At 39.8% G+C, this 21,156-nt stretch overlaps 2 protein-coding genes across 4 annotated transcripts; both read left to right on the forward strand.

Moving 5' to 3' along the window:
• Nucleotides 1–135: 135 nt before the first annotated feature.
• fcer1g (Fc epsilon receptor IgFc epsilon receptor Ig) lies at nt 136–5,656 on the forward strand. Its single transcript, XM_029526771.1, has 5 exons — nt 136–333; nt 3,110–3,201; nt 3,716–3,763; nt 4,665–4,688; nt 4,777–5,656. Exons 1-5 carry the CDS (start codon nt 267–269, stop codon nt 4,828–4,830), a joined length of 285 nt encoding a protein of 94 aa, XP_029382631.1. The 5' UTR covers nt 136–266; the 3' UTR covers nt 4,831–5,656.
• Nucleotides 5,657–6,545: 889 nt separating this feature from the next.
• LOC115058853 (nectin-4-like) lies at nt 6,546–20,500 on the forward strand. Of its 3 annotated transcripts, none has more exons than XM_029526398.1 (12): nt 6,546–6,592; nt 6,707–6,930; nt 10,082–10,279; nt 10,653–10,820; nt 11,713–11,991; nt 12,701–12,818; nt 16,330–16,484; nt 16,594–16,753; nt 17,043–17,118; nt 17,443–17,505; nt 18,333–18,536; nt 18,678–20,500. In XM_029526398.1, exons 2-12 carry the CDS (start codon nt 6,876–6,878, stop codon nt 19,065–19,067), a joined length of 1,866 nt encoding a protein of 621 aa, XP_029382258.1. In that variant the 5' UTR covers nt 6,546–6,592; nt 6,707–6,875; the 3' UTR covers nt 19,068–20,500. The 3 variants fall into 3 exon arrangements, with proteins under 3 accessions (XP_029382258.1, XP_029382256.1, XP_029382257.1); XM_029526396.1 differs by having other exon boundaries at nt 18,333–18,530; XM_029526397.1 differs by having other exon boundaries at nt 6,559–6,930; nt 18,333–18,530.
• The last annotated feature ends 656 nt before the right edge of the window (nt 20,501–21,156 follow it).

The raw sequence follows: 21,156 nt of genomic DNA on the forward strand, positions 1-21,156 counted from the left end.
TGTCTGAAACCATGAGCAAATATCAAGCATGAACATGAGAAGTAGAGACCAAAAGCCTTACCGTTTGTCCTTCCTCTGGCTTGGTGTTAAAAAGGGGGAGTGGTCTGATGAGATCTGAGACAAATGGACTTCAAGCTCAGACCACAACTTCCCCCCTAGGCAGAGAAGCACGCAATCCTCTAGTCTTCACCAGAACACAGAAGACAGCGCTCACAACTAGTTGTTTACTGAAGGAGCCCATCTTCCCGTGTTGAGCCCGCACTACCATGGCATTGTGGGGCAGGAGCCCATTACTGGTGGCATTTCCTCTGTGGATGTGTTTTGGCACATCAGGTGAGTGAGTAAATTACAAAATTTGCTCTGGAGGGCAAACACAGCAGGACAGTGAGGCACGACAGCTTGATGCTGTGAATTCACTCATGGTGAGGTTTTGTGTTCCTCTGAAAAGCATTAACCACGGGAACCAAAACCTCTTCCTCGGGCCTTGTTTTAATTTTTAATTTTTTCTTAATTTTCCGCTCACTTCTGGATACATACGCCATGCTTATGGCTAATTTCCGACAAATTCAGGAAATGATCTTGTTTCTCTAAGCAGCCTTCAAACATAATTTCTGTCTTTTGTGCTGAACGTATTTACAGTTCATCAAGAAAATACATGAGAAAGTTCTAAAGGGGAATTTAAAATTCTAACGCGACACAAGTGAGGACTTTTATATACTTTTTTTTTTTTTTTTACCCTGGAATCATGTCGTTTCAATGGGCAGGTACAGTAAACTTATTTAAATACTTTAATTGGCAGCTTCTTTGACAGTTACTGTAAAAAATATTGTAAAATCTGTTTCCAGCTTTCAGTGGATAGTTGGTGCTTTTCCTTGCCAGTTAATAGCAAACAATATTTTTTTCTTGTGACAAATTTTTATTTTTAGAGAGCAAATGAACCAATGGCAAAACTAACACTTTTTAATTGTAACTTTCCATCAAATAAAACTGTTTAAACTTAAAACCTCTGATCATGGCCTACCGCCAGTGTCCATTGTCAACAGTTGGGGCCGAATGGTGTCATAAGAAACAGGTACACCTTTTTTGCAGGGAAAAAGGCTAATTTGTTAGTTGTGAGCCTAAAGGACACGATAAATGAGACTGATTAGTTTTGACATATGAAGGATATGGGGCTTTTTTTGTTGATGTAAGTTGACTTCACATATTCATACATTTCCGCTCCCCGCCACATTGAGCAACCCTGTGTGACCTGATTAAAGCCATAGGTGACAAGATTTGGATATTCGTGCATTTTTAAACATCATTCCATGTCATCTATTGAATCAGAACCCCGTCCATCAGTCACCAATGTGAGGATTTCTGTCAGGAACCACCAAACAAATTGAGATTTTCCTGCAGTTCTGAAATTATTCTGAGGTTATTTTCAGTTTGATTGCAAATGTCAAAAAGCTGATTCATTTCCTTAAATTCACATGTGGGAGAAAGAAAATGGGAAGGAAGGGATGTAATGGAACAATGATGTTTTTTGGGGGGTTTCTCCATAGAAGACATGCTTTGCTTACCACTTAAAAACATGGGGAACTAACTTTTCTTTTATGTCCTGTGTTACTTTATAAAATGAATAATTTAAAATATAAAAGCTTAGATTACATTGCATTTACAATCTTTTAAACTGAATCGTGTTATCTGTGTATTATCAGAAGGGAATATGTTTTAACTTAGTTTCATTTGTGAGCTATACATGTTAAGGTATTAATAACATGCCTACAAAATGATTGGTGAAATATAAAAAAAATATAAAATTTTGTTTTTTATTTTACAAAATGAAAGAGTAAAGTTAAACATTTTCAATCAAATTCAAACAATTGTTTTAAGAGAAACTTTTCTTTCATTTTTTTCAGATTTATTTTCTGAGCAAAATGTATAGGTTTTGCAAATAATTTAAACCCACAATCATATTTGTGCATTAACAAAGTATAAATAGCCAATAAAAATAGGGGTGGGAAAGACAGCAGTTTCTGACTGGTGTGCTTTCCTGGACAGCTTGCTTATCATTTTTGCAGCTGCTTCATCTGCCATCAAAAGTTAAATACAACAGAAAACTCAGCTACAGTGATCGTCTTTTAAAAGTGCTTTAAAAAGCTTGTGGCTTTTCAGTCAGATGTAATCACAGGCCTGTATGTACGTGGGGGACCTGGAGGGGTGTCTTATTAGATTTCAGGAAGCAGCTCACTTTACCTGAAGTGTTCAGATCTTAAGTGACTTGTAATTTCGCTTTTACCAGCTGGAATAATCTGCTGCGATATCAATTTGTATGTCTGAACATGGATGGGTGGTGATAGTATCCATTGTTAGCATTCTTTATTATCAATTTGAAACAAGTGCAAAACTACAGCTGCTTGATCATTAGTGATGATCAGCAATAACAGTATCCAAATATCCACAGAAGTGAAAATAAATCATAATACATCCTCAGCCTGAGTTACTGCTGCCATATTCACTTGTTCTGAATATTGATGTGTGAAATTTCTCATGACACATATCATATTTGTATGTCCTCTTTAAATACTTCTCCCGATTGTAAATTTGAAGGAACACATGCACGTTGTTTCCTACATTATACTAACTACCATGTAAGGGCATCTGTTGTGCATGATCTGAAATGGAGACACTGGCACTTCTCAGTCATTTCGTAAATTACAGAGAAGTAGCCTCATCGTCACCAGCAGACTTGACACTTGGTGACACAACAACCAGGCAAAGTTTAAGCTGGAAGAGGACTCCTTTACAGTTCTTCTACTTTTCTGTGAACTGACCTTGCAATATGTTTTTTAACACAACAAAACAATGCTGGGATACAAAAAAATGAAATAATATACTGTCACCTTTAAGGTATCATTTCCCTTAAAGGTTGGTATTTATGTCATGTTGGTATTCATGTTTCAGGTATTGTTGTGTTTTTTGTTTTTTTTTATTTATTTATTTATTTTTATCTCAAAGGGACCCAGGGAATTAAAATAATCAATTAATTTTGGACAGTTTTGAGAATTTTTCATCATACTTTATTTAGATTTTGCCCCTAATATGTCATTCTCCTGTATTTTCTCAGCGGCTCTTGCTGAACCTCAGATCTGTTATGTGCTGGATGGTATCCTGTTTTTGTACGGCATCATCCTCACGGCTCTCTACTGCAGAATCAAGGTCTGTGTGTCACATTTGTCGCTTGTCCCACCTACACTTTTAAAGAAATATGTTCCAGACACATACGTGGACTGTTTGTGCTTCAGATTTATGTAACACAATACTCAGGGGGTCATCAGAAAGTAATTAGGTGGTGTTTGCTAGTTCAGTGTAAAACTGCAGTTGAAATGTTGTCTTGTAGGAGGATTTTTCTTTAATTTTCAAGTCAATTGATCCCTAGATAAAAGTCAAATGAGCTATAGAAGAGGAAATTGATGACATACTCCTACATCTGCGCTTTTATTGAATTGAATTGCTATAAAAAACTTGAATCCATCTCGCAATGGAATCACGAGACAGGTTGGTCGTCCCCTGTCTTTGAACTCATCCCTCATTTTGATCAGAAATTGATCAACTCTATTTTGCACAGTTGACGCTAATTCAATAGTAGCTACTGCCACAGATGGTCTCCAGGACCACATTTGTATGATAACGCACACACTGTCCCTGAAAAAAGTCTACTGTCTTTTTACAGATCTGCAATGCAGAGAAGGCTGAGAAGGCGGCAGAAAAGCCAAAGCAGGTAAGAGAGAATATGTTCAATGGACGACAGCAATGTCACAACACAAAAAGTCGCTTTGTTGCCGACTACTGTAAAACACGTCTGGCAGTTCCAGAGCTGAGACTTTAACCTTGACTTCAGGAAATGAGGCAGAATCAGTGACTTCTTTTATATTACCTCTTTAAAATCATTTCTACAGACTCGCTGTATAATGTCAAATTTATTTATATTTGTATTGATTCCTGCTCTGAATCCTGTATAAAAGCATTTTGTAAAGTTGGGTTTTCGAGCTGCTACATCAATATAGGTATTATTATCATTATCATCAAAATACACGTAAGGATATAACATGAAGTCTAAAGTGTTGAACCAAATACCACCGACACTCACACTGCTCAACAAATAGAGGCAGCGCTCTTAAAAAAAGAAAAACAACAACAAAACCAAAAAAAAACATTCTCTGGTCAAGCCAAACCCCAGTGGGAAACTCTGACAAAAAAAGTTAGAAACACAACTCAAACCTCCACATGCATGCATTGCTGAGTGTTTTTTATGAGCAGCCCTGCACTGGCGGGTTTTTGTGGGCAAGTAAAACTGGTGCGAAAAAACATTTTGATTTCCTGAGATGACCAAGAAGCAGCCAAACACATCTATATTCATCTCCATTGCAGCTGCATATTGAAAAGATGAAACTGACATAGTGGCGTTAATGTGTGTGTCTGTGTATGATAATATATAATATCTTATCCCATAATGGCAATACCTTTAGGTTCTAAACACCAACCTTTCCTTGTTCATGCTTTGTATTTTTTTGGCTTATTTCTTTCTCTATCTTTCTCAGCCGCAGCGCTTACTGTCCCTCTTTACATATTGTTTACACATTGAATAATATTGTTTTTGTCTTTTTTCCCCCGTCTGGTAGAATGTTGAAGAGGGCATTTATACGGTCAGTATCTGCAGCATAAACGATGTAAAATATGATCCAATATTAATGCTAATTATGCTGATTTTCCCCCTCTCTGGCTTTCTATCAGGGTTTGTCCCCTCATGCCCAGGACACATATGAAACCATCGGAGTAAAGAAGTGATGCCAAAACTCAATTCCAAGACAGCGATTTTCTAGCAGATTTCCTTTTGATTGTTAAGTATTTAAGTATAGCCTATTTTTTTCTCTGCATAGGTTGAGAATGTGCCATTTTTGTTTTTCAGCAGTGTTTTGCTTTTGCAAAATTTGTAGGAAGTTAAGAAAGATGAAACAGAAACAGGGAAGTTGAGACGAGGAGAGGCATTTCTCAGAAATGCTTACACTTGTGTAAGATATATATATTTTTTACTTCTCTCTTATATTTAATTTTGTTTATGTGTCAATATTTGTGAATGACAATGACATGGATTCACTCTGTTTACTAAATACCATGTGTAATACAAGCAGCTTTACAGAACAAAACAAACAAACAAAAATATTTACAAACATGGTTTACCTGATTATTTTGTACAGTGAAGCCTCAGAGGAATTGTGCTTTATGTCCTGTTCACCACAGGATGGCAGTGATGGTTTGTCCACACTCACATCACACAAACTGCCATAAAAGCTATTTGAGATACATGAAGCCTTGCGTTGTTGTAATTATGCATCATATTCATCATATTCTTATCATAAATATTATTTTTCCATATGCTAATAAAACTTCTTTGACTCTTTTATAATTGCAGCAATATGTAGTATGAGACAACTATGTCTATGTCTGTGTCTCATCGTAACTGTATGTAATATTTTATATATGGTAAACCTGGCCAGAAACAAACCAGCACATTAGTGAACTTCAGTTAAAAAAAACAAAACAAAACAACAACATGCAAATCTAACGGTTTTGACTACTGTGAAGCTAATTTTAGACTTCTGCCTTTTCATTCTGAAGAGATTTCATTCTATCTGTCTTAACCATTAAAGACGAATACATGTGATAACGTGAGGAAAACGGGAAAGAAATAAACTGCTCAAATAAGTTAAAGATGATGAAATTTCTCCTTGAGTCGACCATTAAAAACCCAATATATTTACACACTCCCTACGGCTTGTTAGTTTTTTTTGTTTTTTTGCCTTATATTTCCATCTTTACTCATAAGATTGTTTTCATCACTGTTATTTCTAAAACACAACTCAGTATGCTTTTACATCATCGCCATCAGACTTTGTTGTTCTCTGAGCCTCTATTTTGATTAGCTGACTGATCTTTTGATCATTTATTATTATAAATATATATTAACATATATTTAAATTGGCAAAGTTACAGTGCTGAAGGCTGATTTTGAGGCTCAGTGCTCTAATCAGCATACGGAAAAGAAAGCATATAATATGGAACCTTTAGGTGTCGCGATTATTATTATTATTATTTTATTTTTTATTTTTTATTTTTTTATAGATTTGTTTGTTTCCTTGTCCTTCCTTGCCCAGTGTCTCTGTGCGGTGTGATCCCTTTAAAATGGAAGGATTAATTGTTTTGTCTCCCATGGGAGGGGACACCTTTAGTTCTGGCACGGACGGACTGTCGATGCCTGCTTTTCAGCCGCCTCTCCTCTCCGCAGAGCAAGTAAAGACGAGAAAATAACTGTCAGGTTGCTTTAACCAAACCGGAAAGGTTACTTTTAGTGCGTGTGCGAGCGAGGGTTTGCAGGCGTGTGTAAGAAAGAGAGAGAGAGAGAGAGAGAGAGAGAGAGAGGCTTGGGTGAACAGGGGGTGGTGCACTTAGGGAAAACAGGTGTATCAAAACAGGTAAAGCTGCGCCTTTTTTTTTTTTCTTTTCTTATTCCAAGGAGCAACATTATGGCGTGTGCTTGACTAACCAACAGGTGATCACACTGGAAGGAGTTACATATTTCTTAAGGACTGAGTGTAGATTAATATATCTATATTGATTTATATCTATATAGATCTATGTGCATACTTTTTTTTTCTTTGCCCAGAAGGGACAGGAAGAAAGAAAAAGAACCACACCAAGGATGATCCGGCAGGAGGAGGCATGAGTCTGCCTCAGAGCTCCATGTGTGCCTCTCCTTTGGGGTATTTCTAGCTGGACTGATGAGCTTTAACCCAGTATCCCCTGTGCTCAGTTAACAGTAACTCCTGGGGAGAATGACATCTCTTCTGAAAGGAATCTCCCTGCGTCTCTTTTTCTTCTGGATCTTTGGTAAGACTCACTGGATGTTGTTGTATCCCTGAAGCCTTTACAGCTCTTTGTCTGTGTGTGTGTTTATGTTGTGTTCTGCTGTCTAGTCTGTGCAGCATGTCACCACAGCGGATGTGTGTGAAGTGCATTTGAAGTTGAACAAATTTGAACGCTGGAAATGTTCCCGTGTGGATGTGACATTTGATTTCTTTGTGAATGAAAACGGACCCACATTAGAATGTCAAGCTCAGCTCTGTACACTCTGGGAAGCCTTTCTCTAGAGCAGACATATGGCTAGAGCTGTGCTGTTACAGAAAAAAAAAACACTGGTGATGCCGTCTGATATTTCAGGAAAAACTGGTTGCTGTTGATCAATCCTCCTCCTCCTGTCCGGACCCTCCTAGTGTGTATGTATGAGTGTGTGTGTGTGTTGTTTAAGCCTACATATAGGCCTATAATTGAGATAAATCCCGTTTAATGCATGTCATCTTCAAAAAGTCTTTCTGCTGCACACAGAATACTGCATTATTACCTGTTACCTGTTCATCTGGTGATGTCATAAATGAACTTGAAATGAAAAACAATACTTTCCCAGGGCCACACAAGGATGGACAGGAACATGACATAAACATGTTAGACTTTTGAAAGCAGGAAAGGCTGAGTGTTATTCCAGTCAGCGTAGGCAGATTCCATCGGGTGACAAACACCAACATATGTAAAAAAAAAAAAAAAAAGAAGAAGAAAAAAGTAAAAAAAAAAAACACACACCTGTGAGCAGAATACACTCATCAGGTCTGATGGTAAATGTATGAATCACAACCAAACCATGAGCATATCTGAAAAGATTCTCACACCTCAGCTATTGAAAAGGGCTGCGCAATACTCCCTCTTTCTCTCTGTCTCTCCCACCTGCGCACACAAATTTACCATTTGGAGTGACTGCTTGATAAAACTTATGCAATACTCTGATCAGATCAGGTTTGTGACTTTGTGTTTCCTGCCAGCCTCTCTAGCAGCAACAGCCCACAGGAAATCTGATCGCTTTTGTCACAGTTTTGGTCTAGACTGAAAATTTTCAACAATTTTTGGATGGTGGGCATTTCCCTTTTTTTTTCAGCACCACAATGAGACATGAATTTGTTGTGGGCTGCAGGGAAATGTCTCAATAAGTATTAAATGGATATCCATCTCCTCTTTCGGGGTCTGTTTCTTCATTTTTGACACGCGCCAAAATCCAATACCAGATTTGAAATCAAAATCAATTAGCACGTGCAATACATGCATCCGTCAGCCTCAGCATTAATGAGCTTCTTATGCATACACTAAACATTGCTTTTGTATGTATTTTCATTGAAAGCTCAGCATGAAGCATGAATACGTGAAAGTGCAGACCCCAGAGTGGGTGGCGATGTCTGTAGTCGTGATTCACCATGTTAAATGCTTGGTGCTAATGTTAGCATGCAAAAACATGATAAACATTTCAACAATGTGCTGATGTCAGCATCAATTCTTTGTTCGCCATCGACACTTCCTACACACGAATAAAACCACCTGAAGAGCGTACGTTTATACTTTCAATTACATGCAAATTTTTACACATTAACAAGTCAAAACTAGCAAAAGCTGAAACCGTAGCCTCAGATGAGCAATCAGTGAGCGATCAGTAACGACATGTCTGCAGCAGAGTGACTTGTTTGTAAAAGCGGACAACAGAGTTGTGAGTCCTAAGAGAAGAGGTCATTTTCGGGGCAGCCGATAAAAGCTGGTTAAAAGTTGGGATTGCTTGATCCATCAATAATGTTTGGAATTCCCTCACAAGCGTTTGACTCTTTTGAATTAAGTTTCACAAAACTGAATTCAGCTTTATTCAGGCACCGTGCCAAGAGTAATATCTTTTGGAGACAAATACGCTTACAGGGAACCGTCGCATATGACTCTGTTTGTGTGTGTGAATCTGTCTGGTACAGGCTGTCTGCAAACAGACAGGGAGGAGAGCAGTAGAATATCACGGATGCATGCATGTTTTGTGCTACAGTGTTGGTAGAGCCGCACACAACGGGGGACACACTGTGCACAGACAATATGCATTTGTCATGTGCTGTATTTTTCTTGGGGCCCGGAATGCCTCCCTCTGCAGACACTGAGTTTGCTTTTGAGCTCATCCCGGGCGACAAGTTAAGCGACATATCTTCGCTCATGAACACCGTTGGTAGACAACCTGTTCTTGGTCTCCTCCCTCTTTCTGTCTGTGCTGCGAGGGCCAGACATCCAGTTGCAATCACTAAAGTCTGAAAATGTCCACACAAAAAACTTTTTTCCATTGAAGGCCAAAACATTTTCCAACTGCAGCCCGCACTAACAGTACAACTGAAACTATAGTCCAGTCACAAACAATGAAGCATTATATATTTCAGGAGTTAAGCTTTTAAAAAGTTTTTTGGCACTTGGCCGCTCATAACATCACAGCTCAAATATTTTACACCGATAAAAGACATCAGAGGAGCTCACAGCAGGATATGTGTTCAGACATAGCCAGGCTAGCTGTTTCAGCTGAGCTAAATTCTTCATATTTAACAGACAGACAGACAGAAAGTGGTATCAAAACCTAAGAAACAAAAAAGAAGAAGCTGTAGGCCGCATCTCAAAATGGCATCCCCTCGCTTTAAAGCTGTGTACAATGGCTTCTGTATTGTTATGGGACGAGATGTGCGCTTGTAAAAGATTTCGGACTGGTGCCGCTGCTAAGGGCATCATGAGTGAACTGGATATACTGGTGTGCTTTATGGATCCTGCTATCTGCTTCTTCATACCCACAACTCCTTTGTGCTAACCTTCAAGTATGCATTATTCGAATGCAGCTCTCGTTGTTATTGAAATGTGGAAAAAAAAAAGAAAAAAAAAACATTATTCATTGTGTGTGTGTGATATGGTCAGATGAAGTTGCTAAAAGGCAAGGAGAAAATCTTTTGAGATGTTGTCTATTTTAATTTGCGGAAAAAGAGTAGGAATATAGCAGATGAGACGATTGCCTGAGCTGCTCTTTCTCCTGGAGCTCTTGCAACAGGAAGTATTTACATGTTTGGGTTGCACATCGAAGGTCAACCTCCAACTAATTAGCAGCATGTTTGACATCTGAGACGGCTTGACCCACCATTCCCTTCTCTACTTTCAGCGACAGAGACGCACAGCGATTTTCTGGAGGTGCCTCAGAATGGTTCCATACTCTCTTTGGCTGAAGAAGAGACCGTGCTGCCCTGTCGCTACCAGCCGAGCGCGGGCAATGTGGTGGTGCAGGTCACGTGGATTAAAGAGACATCTGCTGACAAAAAGGATCAGATGATCACCGCGCACCATCTCAATGGACAGACAGGTCAGCTGGCACCTGTGGCTGAAGGGGCCTTCTCATGTTATGCTTTACATTCACACCCACAAACTAGAAGGGCAATTTCTTCTCTCCTCATAGTGACAAATGGCTGATTTGATAGTTTCAGCTGAAAAGAGAGTTGTTTTTTTTTTTTTGAAGCTTTAAGACAGAACACAATACTTTTGATAAGGCTGAACTAAATTCCCAGAATGTTATGTGATTCATCACGCAAGATCCTTCATGTGTGTAAAAATTAACGTGACCAAAGGAACACCAAAATCTGTTTTGGATTTAATGGATTCAATCTTTTCAATCACAGACGTTGCTCATATGCTCCTCTAACTCATCCCTCCTCATCTCTCTGTCTCTCCATCTGCAGCATTTGGGACGTGGGCTCGACGGGTACGCTTTAAAAGCAGCGAGCCTACAGTGGACTCATCTCTGGTCATCATGAGCACAGACATCTCCGACGAGGGGAAGTATATCTGCCACATCAGCACCTTCCCCTCTGGCAACTTTGACAGTGAGATGTCGCTCACTGTATGGAGTGAGTCTCTCCATCATGGCTCTGGCATAATGTTAGACATCAGATTCACTGTTTGTTACACTGCACTACATTTTAACTGAGTGTTAAAATGTAGCGCACGGAAGAATCCTAGTGTGAAAAGGGAAGTGAAACATTTTTCAGTGGGATATTATTGCTGTTGCACAACTTAATATAAAAAAAATATACCAAAGCATGATACGTTTTTCTATGTGACTAATAATGCAATGACACATATTAGTAACTTGTTTACTCACTGTCTTATTTGTCTTATTTGGTAGTTTTTCACACATTAAGATTATTCACTCCTTATTAGGATATATTGTCATATATATATATATATATATATATATATATATAAAGTTTTACTTCAAATGTTTCACCTTAAAGTTACTGATGCTGTCTGAATACAGTGCCCAAACTAGTATTATTTATTAAGAGTTTACTATAGCTGACCCAATTATTGATTTTAAAAGCTTCTGAAAAGTATTAATTGACAAGTTGGAGATAAGGACAAATGGTGGCTATCATTAGAAAGTTTGTATTGAATACATCGGGACTGTGTGTTTGGTTTGAGCAGGTCAGATTCTAAATTGGGATTGGTGGGACTTTAGTGAAATCAGTTTTCTACAAATGAGCCCTGTCCATTTGAAATCATGCAGAAATACACATATTAAATAGCAAAATAAATTCAAATGCTGTCAACGACTGCGTATGAGTAACCCACAATTCACACCAGGGAGTTCATTTAGAAAGTATGGAGTATATACAACACCTTTCAGGATGCCATCAAGTCTATTTGTGTATTTATCAGTACTTAATTGTTAAGTTAAATGTGGTGACTTATTTTGACCTTTAGTCTGATCAAACCTGATGTAAATTTCCTTCCCCCCAGCCATTCCTATCTCCTCCATCACTCCTGTGATTCTGGTGGAAGGACAGTCCTACAGACAGGCCGCATCCTGTCGCTCCATAGCCCGGCCACCTCCCCGTCTCTCCTGGGACACCGACCTCAATGGCCAATCCACCAACCGTTCCTCTGACAACGGTGCAGTGTCCTCACAGTATTCCCTGCACCCACTGAGGAGCATGAATGGCAAGAAGCTAGACTGTCTGGTGTGGCACGCGACTTCGCATACCCCCCGGAGGCTCAGCAACCAACTGGTAGTGCACTGTGAGTATTCATCAAAAGTATGGAGGTACATTACACTTTAAAAAACCTCCTGGGACCCGAGCTTTTATTTTGTATGCATGCTGGTGGGCCTCTTTTTTTATTCTACACTGATCATTGTAGTGTGCTTTGGCGACCACAAGATGACGGACACAAGTGTCCTCTAATGAGGCTCCCAGTCTAAGTTAAGCAAAATTACGTATACGGACGAAGAGATCACAAAATCTTCGCATTTGAGGATGCCGGATCTTAGGAGGAGAAAGATAGAGGAATTTGTTCCATGCTAAGGAAAAAAATCACACCCTTCCCGAAAAACTGGCAAATTCAAAATGTGCAAAAAACCACAGTACAGCTGCGATGGTTATGTGGCATCATAGTTTGACTTCCTCTTTTTATTATTGTGAGCATCACTTTCAAGTGCCACTTAAGTATCAGTTCCTCGCTCAGTTCTCATTTGCATCACACACAATGGCATCATGTCTTTCCAATTTAAAATTCCATTCCAAGTCACTGTTGAGAAACATATTTCTCCCTTTCATTGTCTGAGTATTGGGACTTGATGTTTCCATAATGTTTGTTTCTTGTATTTATAAGAAGTAGTTTCTCATTACTGCATCAACTAAGAGCCTGAATATTTCGGCTTAGCAAGAATCGACGAATCCCTCCTTTTTCTAACAGAACAAAGCTTTTAACTTTTTCTTCTTTCTCCCAGATGCCCCATATGCAGAGGTTTCTGGCTATAATAAAGACTGGTCTGTCGGTAAGGAGAATGCTTTCCTGAAGTGCATGAGTGGAGGAAATCCCAAACCACAGAGTTTTACCTGGATCAGGTACAGTAAGGCCCGCCTCCCTCTCCAACTGTCTGGTACTCATGTGACTAACTGTCTGATGTGTCTGGTCACTGCTATTTTTCCTCATGATTATGCCAATCACTTTGCAATGATTCCACCAGTGAAGAATTATAATAGGATGTTCAGTAGGGTAACACCAGGTCATCCTGTGGCTATGTAAAACTACTTTCAGAAATATTTAAACACTACACAACTCCACATTGCTGATTTCATACCCACAATAGAACAACGCCACAGTTGACTCAAATGCCTTATGACTGGTTAAAGACATGGGTTGTATTCCACATTTCCCCTATTGCCACTGAATTCCATTAAAGGTTGAAAGCAACACACTCAGCATGTCTGCTGCTTTCAACGGCACACAACGTCTGCAGCAAGACATGTTGCAAATCATCATGTGTTGTTCTTAAAAGAAGGGCACCTTAGTTCAGTCATTCATTCGTCTTCCGGGTCACGGTGGGGCTTGGAGCCAGTCCCAGCTCACATTGGGTGAGGGCGGGGACACCCTGGACAGATCGCCAGTCCATCACAGGGCCAACACACAGATGCAAACAGAGACAAACAACCACTCACACTCACACCTATGGGCAATTTAGTCACCAATTAACCTAAACATGCATGTGGGAGGAAACCGAAGTACGTGGAGGGAACCCACACAGACATAGAGACAGCATGCAAACTCCGCACAGGGAGGTCCCAGGCCCAGGAACCAAACCCGTGACCTTCATGTTGTGGGGCAACAGCAAAAAACAGTAAAACAAGAACATAAACTGCAGCTGGGCAGTTTGTGGAATTAACTGTGTTCAGATGAACAGATATGCCACCCAAGTGCAGCAGTGCGGTTCATTGATGTTATTTTATTTATTTACTTTCATCAGACTTCAAATAAAATGGGATCAATTCATTGTTGCTTTGGGTTTTGATTGGATAATAATAAATGAAATATACTAGACATATCATGAAATTGAAATACAATACATCTATGTAGCATCCATGTTGTTTCCATTTTGACTTAAAAACACACAAATACACTGATTTTTTTTTTTTTTTAACTCTTCACTTGTAAATGAAATGACAGCCCAAGCGCATGTTATGCTATAATCACAATCACTCCACACCACAAGAAATTACATACAGGTGCTTTAAACATTTTGAGCCATTTAGTTGTTACACATGAATAACTTTCAGGACTACGATGTACCGTAAGGCACCATCTCATCACCATCTCAACAGCATACCACTCAGTGCCAGTTGTAATTGTAGTGAAGAAGAAAACAGCCAGCAAGTAAACACGAATGTAAGGAATGCACTTAAAACATATATGTATAAAAAAAACAAACAAACAACAAAACAACTAGATTCTGAGTAAGAGAGTTCACTCACAACATTTGTTCAACTTAAGTATTCATACAGGATGTAGTGAGATATCTGACATACAATTGTGTGCTTAAAAGTAAAGCCCACTCTTCCCCTTTAGTGTTACTCTCAGTTTGTATTTAGTCAGTAAGTCGGTAATGTTTTTTTGAGCCAACTATTTAAGCATAGCTTGGTCACATAAATGTAATATGTTTTTACAGTGACGTGGGGGGAGATCCACCCTTTCCACATGACTTCACCAAACAAGCCCTGGCACTACTGCCTCCAGCTTCTGCTATCCTGTTGGAAACTGACAGATTCAAATGTCGCGTATGTCAGAGGAAGCTTTAAGCCTCCCAACCCCCCCCAATCGACGAAAGGTTTTGCTCGCATTCCCGACTTCTTTTGGTTGAATCAGCCGGTGTCATCTTCAGACCCATTTCCTTTGGTGTATTAAGATACTCTCGGGGCGTGGTGGAGAACACAGCCAGAAAAATGTGAGACACGAATAGCGACTGGAGGAGAAACGGCCCACAGTCGGTGACAGTTAGGACCCCTGAGGATAAAAAAGTCCCAAGATAGAAGTGAGGAAGGTGGCTTAGAAATGTAAACGAAAATGTAAGAAGTTAAATGCTTAGTGGGTATTTGTTGTGATATGATGATGTGTGCGACTTGTTGTTAGTCAGAGCACAGGAACACACCTTGGGAAAATAGGCTTTGTGAGTAAGGCTCACCAGACACATAACATGCACAACAGCTTACACACTCATGAATGAGCATGTATACTTGCACCCAAACGCACGCACGCACGCACACACGTACACACGCACACACACACACACACACACACACACACACACACACACGCAAAACCAAGTCAGCACCCAAAATCTCTAGTTACAGTCAATCCGTTCTTACTAGTGTACCCATTACACATGAACACACATGCACACAAACGCACACACACACAAACACACATGGCTGCAGCAGTGGGTAAACCTGTTGGATTTGTCAATAAAAGGAAGGGTGAAGTAATAGCTGGTGTCACAGTGTCATGTTGCGGCCTGTGCCAAGAGCAGACAGAGGAATTGGTTTCACACGAAGGAGGGAGGATGAGGGGGCATGGAAAAAAAAAAGGGAAAGGGAGAGAACAAGGAGATAGAACTAATAGTGGGTTGGTGCATCAGGAGAAAGGGGAAGCAAGATTTTTCTTGGTGCTGTGTGTCTGCTGCATATGTAAAAATAACCGTTCCTCTTTTGTGCTCACTGATAAACATTAAATATGGACTGTTTGTGCAATAAGTTCTGTAAAAAACTAAACCTAGATTTGTGTTGCTGCACTGATGGAAACACACCAGGTATTTCTTGTTGAAAATGCTCATGACAGGCAAGATGCCAGATTCAGGTTTGTTCACAGTAGTTAGATCAAAACAACAACGCTGAGGCAACACCCCGGACACTGTTGCTCATCCAAATGGTTTGAGTCACACTGCCAGGAAATATTGTGTGTCGTTCCAAGAGATTTTGCTATTCATACAGAAAACCGAAACTCAAGAAAAATAATGAATTCAACAGAAATAAACGTTGAGTTTGATGAGGAGCAGTGACAGCACAAGAAAAACTAAGTATATTATGCCTAAAGGATGGTGGGTGACCTAGGTGGTGGTCACTCACTTTCCTTCATACATGATATACTGAGTATCTTCAATGTTGGGTGCCATTTTGTTTATTTAATTGGATTATTTAGATGTTGAGGATGATGTGTTGTGTTTTTGTATTTAGTGTTAAATTCAGAGCAGAAATAGGCACTGAATGATCAGACAGGCACCATTGCTGACCCAACGAAAATCCAACTTCATAAGGGAATTCTTTGAAGGGAGGGTGGAGCCTTAAATTCTACCTCTTCATTATCTTTTGGCATTGCATCTCAGCAAAAAGTAAAAGTACTGATTCCATTCCACTGATTACAAATAGTTCTTATTTTTTAGCATTATTGCCAGTTCCACCTCCAATGTATGAGCAGGGGTCAATGTGAAAAATTTTAATCCATCAATGTATTTGAATGGTAGTTGACTCCACCAAATGGTCTGTATGCTGATCGTGTGACTTTACCTTGCATATTTTGTGTTTGCAGAAAAGGAGGGGAGCTACCACAGGGTGTGATCCTCCACCCTAATGGAACACTACTTTTTGGGCGACCCTTGAACTTGTCAGACGCTGGCGTCTACCAGTGTGAGGCGAAGAATACGGTGGGAGTAAGCAAGGCGGAGGTGGAGATTGTTGTGGCAGGTGATGACAACACTGTCAAGATGTTAGACTGATAACGCGTGCTATGTAGCACGGGGATAGACATAGACATCCATCTAATTGCACCTGCTTCCTCACTCGCCCTGTGCAGAATCTTCCGAGCAGGTCAACCTGCCAGAACACATGCTGATGCTCATCGTGCTGATTGTGGCTGTCGGGCTGCTGATCCTCATGGTCGCCACCATCATCACAGTCACATGCCACCACAGACGAAAGAACCTGAAGCTGAAACAGGAGCTGACTGAGAAGAAGTATGTTGATATAACTGATGTTTAATTAAGATGAAACTTTAAATTATCTCTGCAGGGAAGTATTAGCGAGAAAGGATGAAACAAATCAGGGCCACAGGCAGCAACAACAGTTGTGTGTTAAGTGGAAGTAGAGAAGTGAAAAGTGTGAAATGCACTTGATAAATGACTGTGTGCGAGATGTGCAAAAACAGCAGAGAAATTATGAAGATGGAGAAAATATGTACGACATGGGACTTCAATCATTGAAATGTGTTTTTCCTCTTTTCTCTCCATGTCTTATTTCTCACAGGGAGGAAATAACCACTCTCTCCAGGCAAGCTTCTTTCAGGAGAATGAATTCTGTCAGCACAGATACCAGAGGAGCGGTACTATAACTGAATTATTCTTCTTACTCATCTGTGTCGTCTTTTGCTCTCTTCGCTTTCATCATGACCTGATTCAGGCAGTGTGACACTGATCAGAGTCACCATAGTTTTTCACAATTATTAATTCAGATATTCCTCAGAGATCCTCCTGATTTGACTGTGATAAATGTTTGATTCTGTGTTGTATGACACATGGCTGTCAGCTTGTTGGGAATGTGAAGGAGCGAGTTTGGAGTTTCTGAAAGGAGAGTTGGTCCTCATTGTAGGTCCCTGCAGCTAAATCCTGCCCTCTGCTTTTTTTTTTTTTTTTTTTTTTTGACTCAGACAGATGAAAACATCCCTCTGAGAGTGGAAGGAACTCTGAGGACCAGTCTGTCGTCCCTTGGGGTCAGTATAAGTATCCATCATCTATCTAATTCTGCATGCAGGCCCACGGCCAGGGACTTGATTCTCCTAACGCTAGGTGGCTACCTGACTGTAGTTCACCTTAGATATTGATAACAACAATGCTGAAGACCTTCTTCCACTTGTATCTTTTAACTGTCTGTAGGTCCATTTATGATTTCATGTTGATCGCAAGGTTACTTCACTTCCGATTTGTTCCCATATGCTCATAATCAAAACAATTATTCTGGCATTGTTTTACCAAGACTACAGGGATACATTTGATTATAGAGGGTTGTAATTCATTTTCTTTGAAGGTTTTCTGCCGTGAAGTATGTAATTTATTAAATATATAAAATATGGGCTTAAATCCAAGCAACCATTGATTGTTGTTAACTTATTCTTTAAAACTTGATTGGAGCAGTTATATACCGTTTCAATGGTATTTACTTAACTAAATACATCTAAATCAATCTCAATTCTAAGGTGAATTTTCATTCAAGATAAATTGATATTCTAAACAAATGATTCATACTGTTGGCATTCATGTTGATGCCAATAATATTTTCTCAGGAATAAATGTTTCCGGCTAAATTAGATGAGGAAATAGATAAAGGCATTAGCAGACAGAAAAAACAATTTCAAGCCTTTACACATCTGCTTTTTTTTTTACTTAATCTTACTTGAAAAAACTAAACTGTTTTAAAAACCCATAAAACATGTTGAGTTTAAGTTAAAAGGTGCTGACGAAGGACACAGTCAGTCATAGAGTCAGACCGACTCTTCCTTTTATCTCTGAATATTGATGGATGACCTTTGTGCACTGACAGGAACAGGCTCACTGCCGTGACAGCAGATCTACTATCTCAGGTGGGCGTGGGGGAGGCGGAGGAGGGGGTGCTTTTGACTACCTGGGCAGACCAGTCTTACACAACAACTCGCGAAGGGGCAGAGAAAGGCTTCTGGACAGAGACGAGGACAGTCGTCTCAGAGTGGAGACATATGTGAGAAACAGCACCATGTCTTTAGTAAGTGTGTACGTTTGGATTTCTGGGCATGTTGACACCTGATTTCACCCGGTTTGGTAATGCAGCTCACCCAGCTTATTAACCTCTAAATATTTAGCTGGTGATGATGTCATTGGTAAGTTTGCATCTGTTTTGTCTTTGCTGCAGGATACCCGTTTCCACCCTCCACTTGCGCCATCAGCATACCCCAGTGTGCCGTCCACTGAGATTGTGAGACAGCTAAACGGCAGCGCCTCCATCCCAACAGATGGGGACTCGCGCCCGGGAAGTGTTGCCAGAACTCACCAGCACGCTCCTATAAGCTGCAACTACCCCCCAGTGACAGATGATGAGGATGAAGTGGATGAAGGTTTGGGGGGTCCTGCCAGTCAGGAGCATCCAGATGACCAGTACAGCGAGACCAACAGCTCCCAGGTGTCAGAGAGTCACAGTATGCGCTATCAGCAGACTAATGGCACGTTAAGACCCAAACCCCGACCAAATCCCACTATCATCAGTCCCCACACCTCCCTGATCCACAAGGCTCAGATAGTTTAGCAGGAAAAAATAACATGTGAAAGCACAGGACTCACTGGCTTTCATCCTGAAGGTGATTAAAATCAGGAGACACAGGCAAACCAAGAGAACCAGCTTGTGGTCAGTTAAGAAAAACCTGCAACATGACTACAGTACTGGATCCACTTCATTGGGTTCAGTGCAAGAAAACAAAGCCTTTCGAGGAAAAATTTACTCTAAGACTTCTGCTGCACATATCTGGATTGCCATATGTACTTGAAGATTCAGTCAGTGCTGTGTTTTGTGTATTCTTTGATTGCTGACTCGAACCAAGACAAGGTCGCAATATTTCCAGTGCAGCTACTACAGCTTTAATCACAAACAGGACTGTTCACACTACAGTATCTGTTGCTCTGGCCCATCTGTTACTAGCAGGTCTACTCTCTGTGCAGGATGTTGCCAAAACTCAAACGCTTGTCAAGTAAGAAATCAGGAAATACAGGTGAAGGATATGAAATGGTTGGTACATCAGAGAAGGCGATTGCAACACCTCTGAGCGGAAGGTGGATTTTTTATTTTATTTTTTTTTATGTTTTTGCTTCTGTGGTGTTCAGTACAAATGCCTTTGTTAAATTCCCTTACACAACACAACTTGGGATCTGCTTTAAACCATGGGGCTGGTGCTCTCTTGCCACACCTGCAACATGCATACCTCCATATTGTGTTCCTGTTAATGTGCCTTAAGCACTCAGACAGTTTGGTTCAGATGCAGCCACAACAACTCGTGCCATTCATAATGATTTGTAAATCTGCAAAAATACACATTATGCACTTTTTTCCGTTGACTATAGGCTCTAGTTCCCACTTATTTGACCCACATTCACACACATACACATACAGTAAATACAAAATCAACAAACAGTGCTTTTCTGTCTCTATGGATAACTTCTGAAACATGGTTTTACATATTAAATATGTACATACACGCAAAATTGTGCCTACAGAAAAGTAAAAGACCTGGCAAATATTTGTTACGTTTTAACGACTTTGTTATTTGTCATTGTATTGCTTGAAATGGCTACTTGGGATGGGATTCACCAGAGAACATGGAGCAATGATGCCAAGCCAGTGGAACTGTGGACAGACTGTGTTTGGACATTATAAAGTTTCCTCTGCCTGATGGAGTTTCTTCAACATCCAAGGCAGAAAGACGGCTCTTGAAGAGGGATTGGACATGAACTGTCGCAGAATTAAAAGTGTGGACTACTTGTTTTATTTTATTTTTTGTTTATATTGGTTCTTAATATTGTTGGGTTTTGTCAGAGCCAGTGTGCCAAAGGGGAAATAGATAAAAAAAACAAAAAACAAACAAACAAACAACAACAAAAAACGTACTTTTGCTTTTTGGGGCAAACATGAAGTATTATTTTGTTATGTATTGCTATTTTATGTAAATACAGTCAGATGATGGTCAGGAAAAAAATCTCTCTTAGAAATGTTTGGTTCACAGTCAACAGGAGCAAAAAACAATGTGCTATCATATTGACCAACAGGTAAGAGCAGCAGAGAAGCGGGATTATGTTGCAGACAGCGCCCTCTGATGTGTACTGCTGGAAAGTGCAGGAGCTTGAATTACCCTTCAAACCGGAGAATTTAACTATGAAAGACTGCATTTTACCGTGACTTTGGAAAAATAATCCTCCTGTTAACATGTTTGGAGTTTCATTTATTTTCAGGGTGACGTATAGGTACAAACTTGTATTAATTAGGTGACACAAATGTGCATGTTTCCCCAAAAGTACACAAATTATACACTACTTATATAATAACAGCTTCTGTGTAACCTTCATATTTTGTAATTTTCACACAAAAATGCGGGTTTACGCTGACACTTTAATTAATTAAATTATGTGAATATTTCTATAGTGCTTATATTTAAAGATCAGATCATTGTTTGGACACCGTGATCAAATCCCCCATGGGTGGCCTTTATTCACTAACCATCCCTCCAACTCCAGGTTCATAGTCTATGATATAAATGTTGTTTATATCCTGTTGCCTTATCAGGTATATCGCCTGCAACACTACTTCCATGTAGTGCGCAATAATTGAGCTTTATTGAACACAAGGC

This window comes from Echeneis naucrates, chromosome 18 (assembly GCF_900963305.1).
Source record: "Echeneis naucrates chromosome 18, fEcheNa1.1, whole genome shotgun sequence".
NCBI classification, from domain to species: Eukaryota; Metazoa; Chordata; class Actinopteri; order Carangiformes; family Echeneidae; genus Echeneis; species Echeneis naucrates.

What these genes read in the sequence shown, in the direction of transcription:
- fcer1g (XM_029526771.1), top strand. Translation starts at nt 267, where the DNA reads ATGGCATTGTGGGGCAGGAGCCCATTACTGGTGGCATTTCCTCTGTGG. An exon ending in CTCTCTACTGCAGAATCAAG is followed by an intron (nt 3,202 to 3,715) that starts GTCTGTGTGTCA and finishes GTCTTTTTACAG; the next exon opens with ATCTGCAATGCAGAGAAGGC. An exon ending in TTGAAGAGGGCATTTATACG is followed by an intron (nt 4,689 to 4,776) that starts GTCAGTATCTGC and finishes GCTTTCTATCAG; the next exon opens with GGTTTGTCCCCTCATGCCCA.
- LOC115058853 (XM_029526398.1), top strand. Translation starts at nt 6,876, where the DNA reads ATGACATCTCTTCTGAAAGGAATCTCCCTGCGTCTCTTTTTCTTCTGG. An exon ending in CAACCAACTGGTAGTGCACT is followed by an intron (nt 11,992 to 12,700) that starts GTGAGTATTCAT and finishes TCTTTCTCCCAG; the next exon opens with ATGCCCCATATGCAGAGGTT. An exon ending in CAGAGTTTTACCTGGATCAG is followed by an intron (nt 12,819 to 16,329) that starts GTACAGTAAGGC and finishes TTGTGTTTGCAG; the next exon opens with AAAAGGAGGGGAGCTACCAC.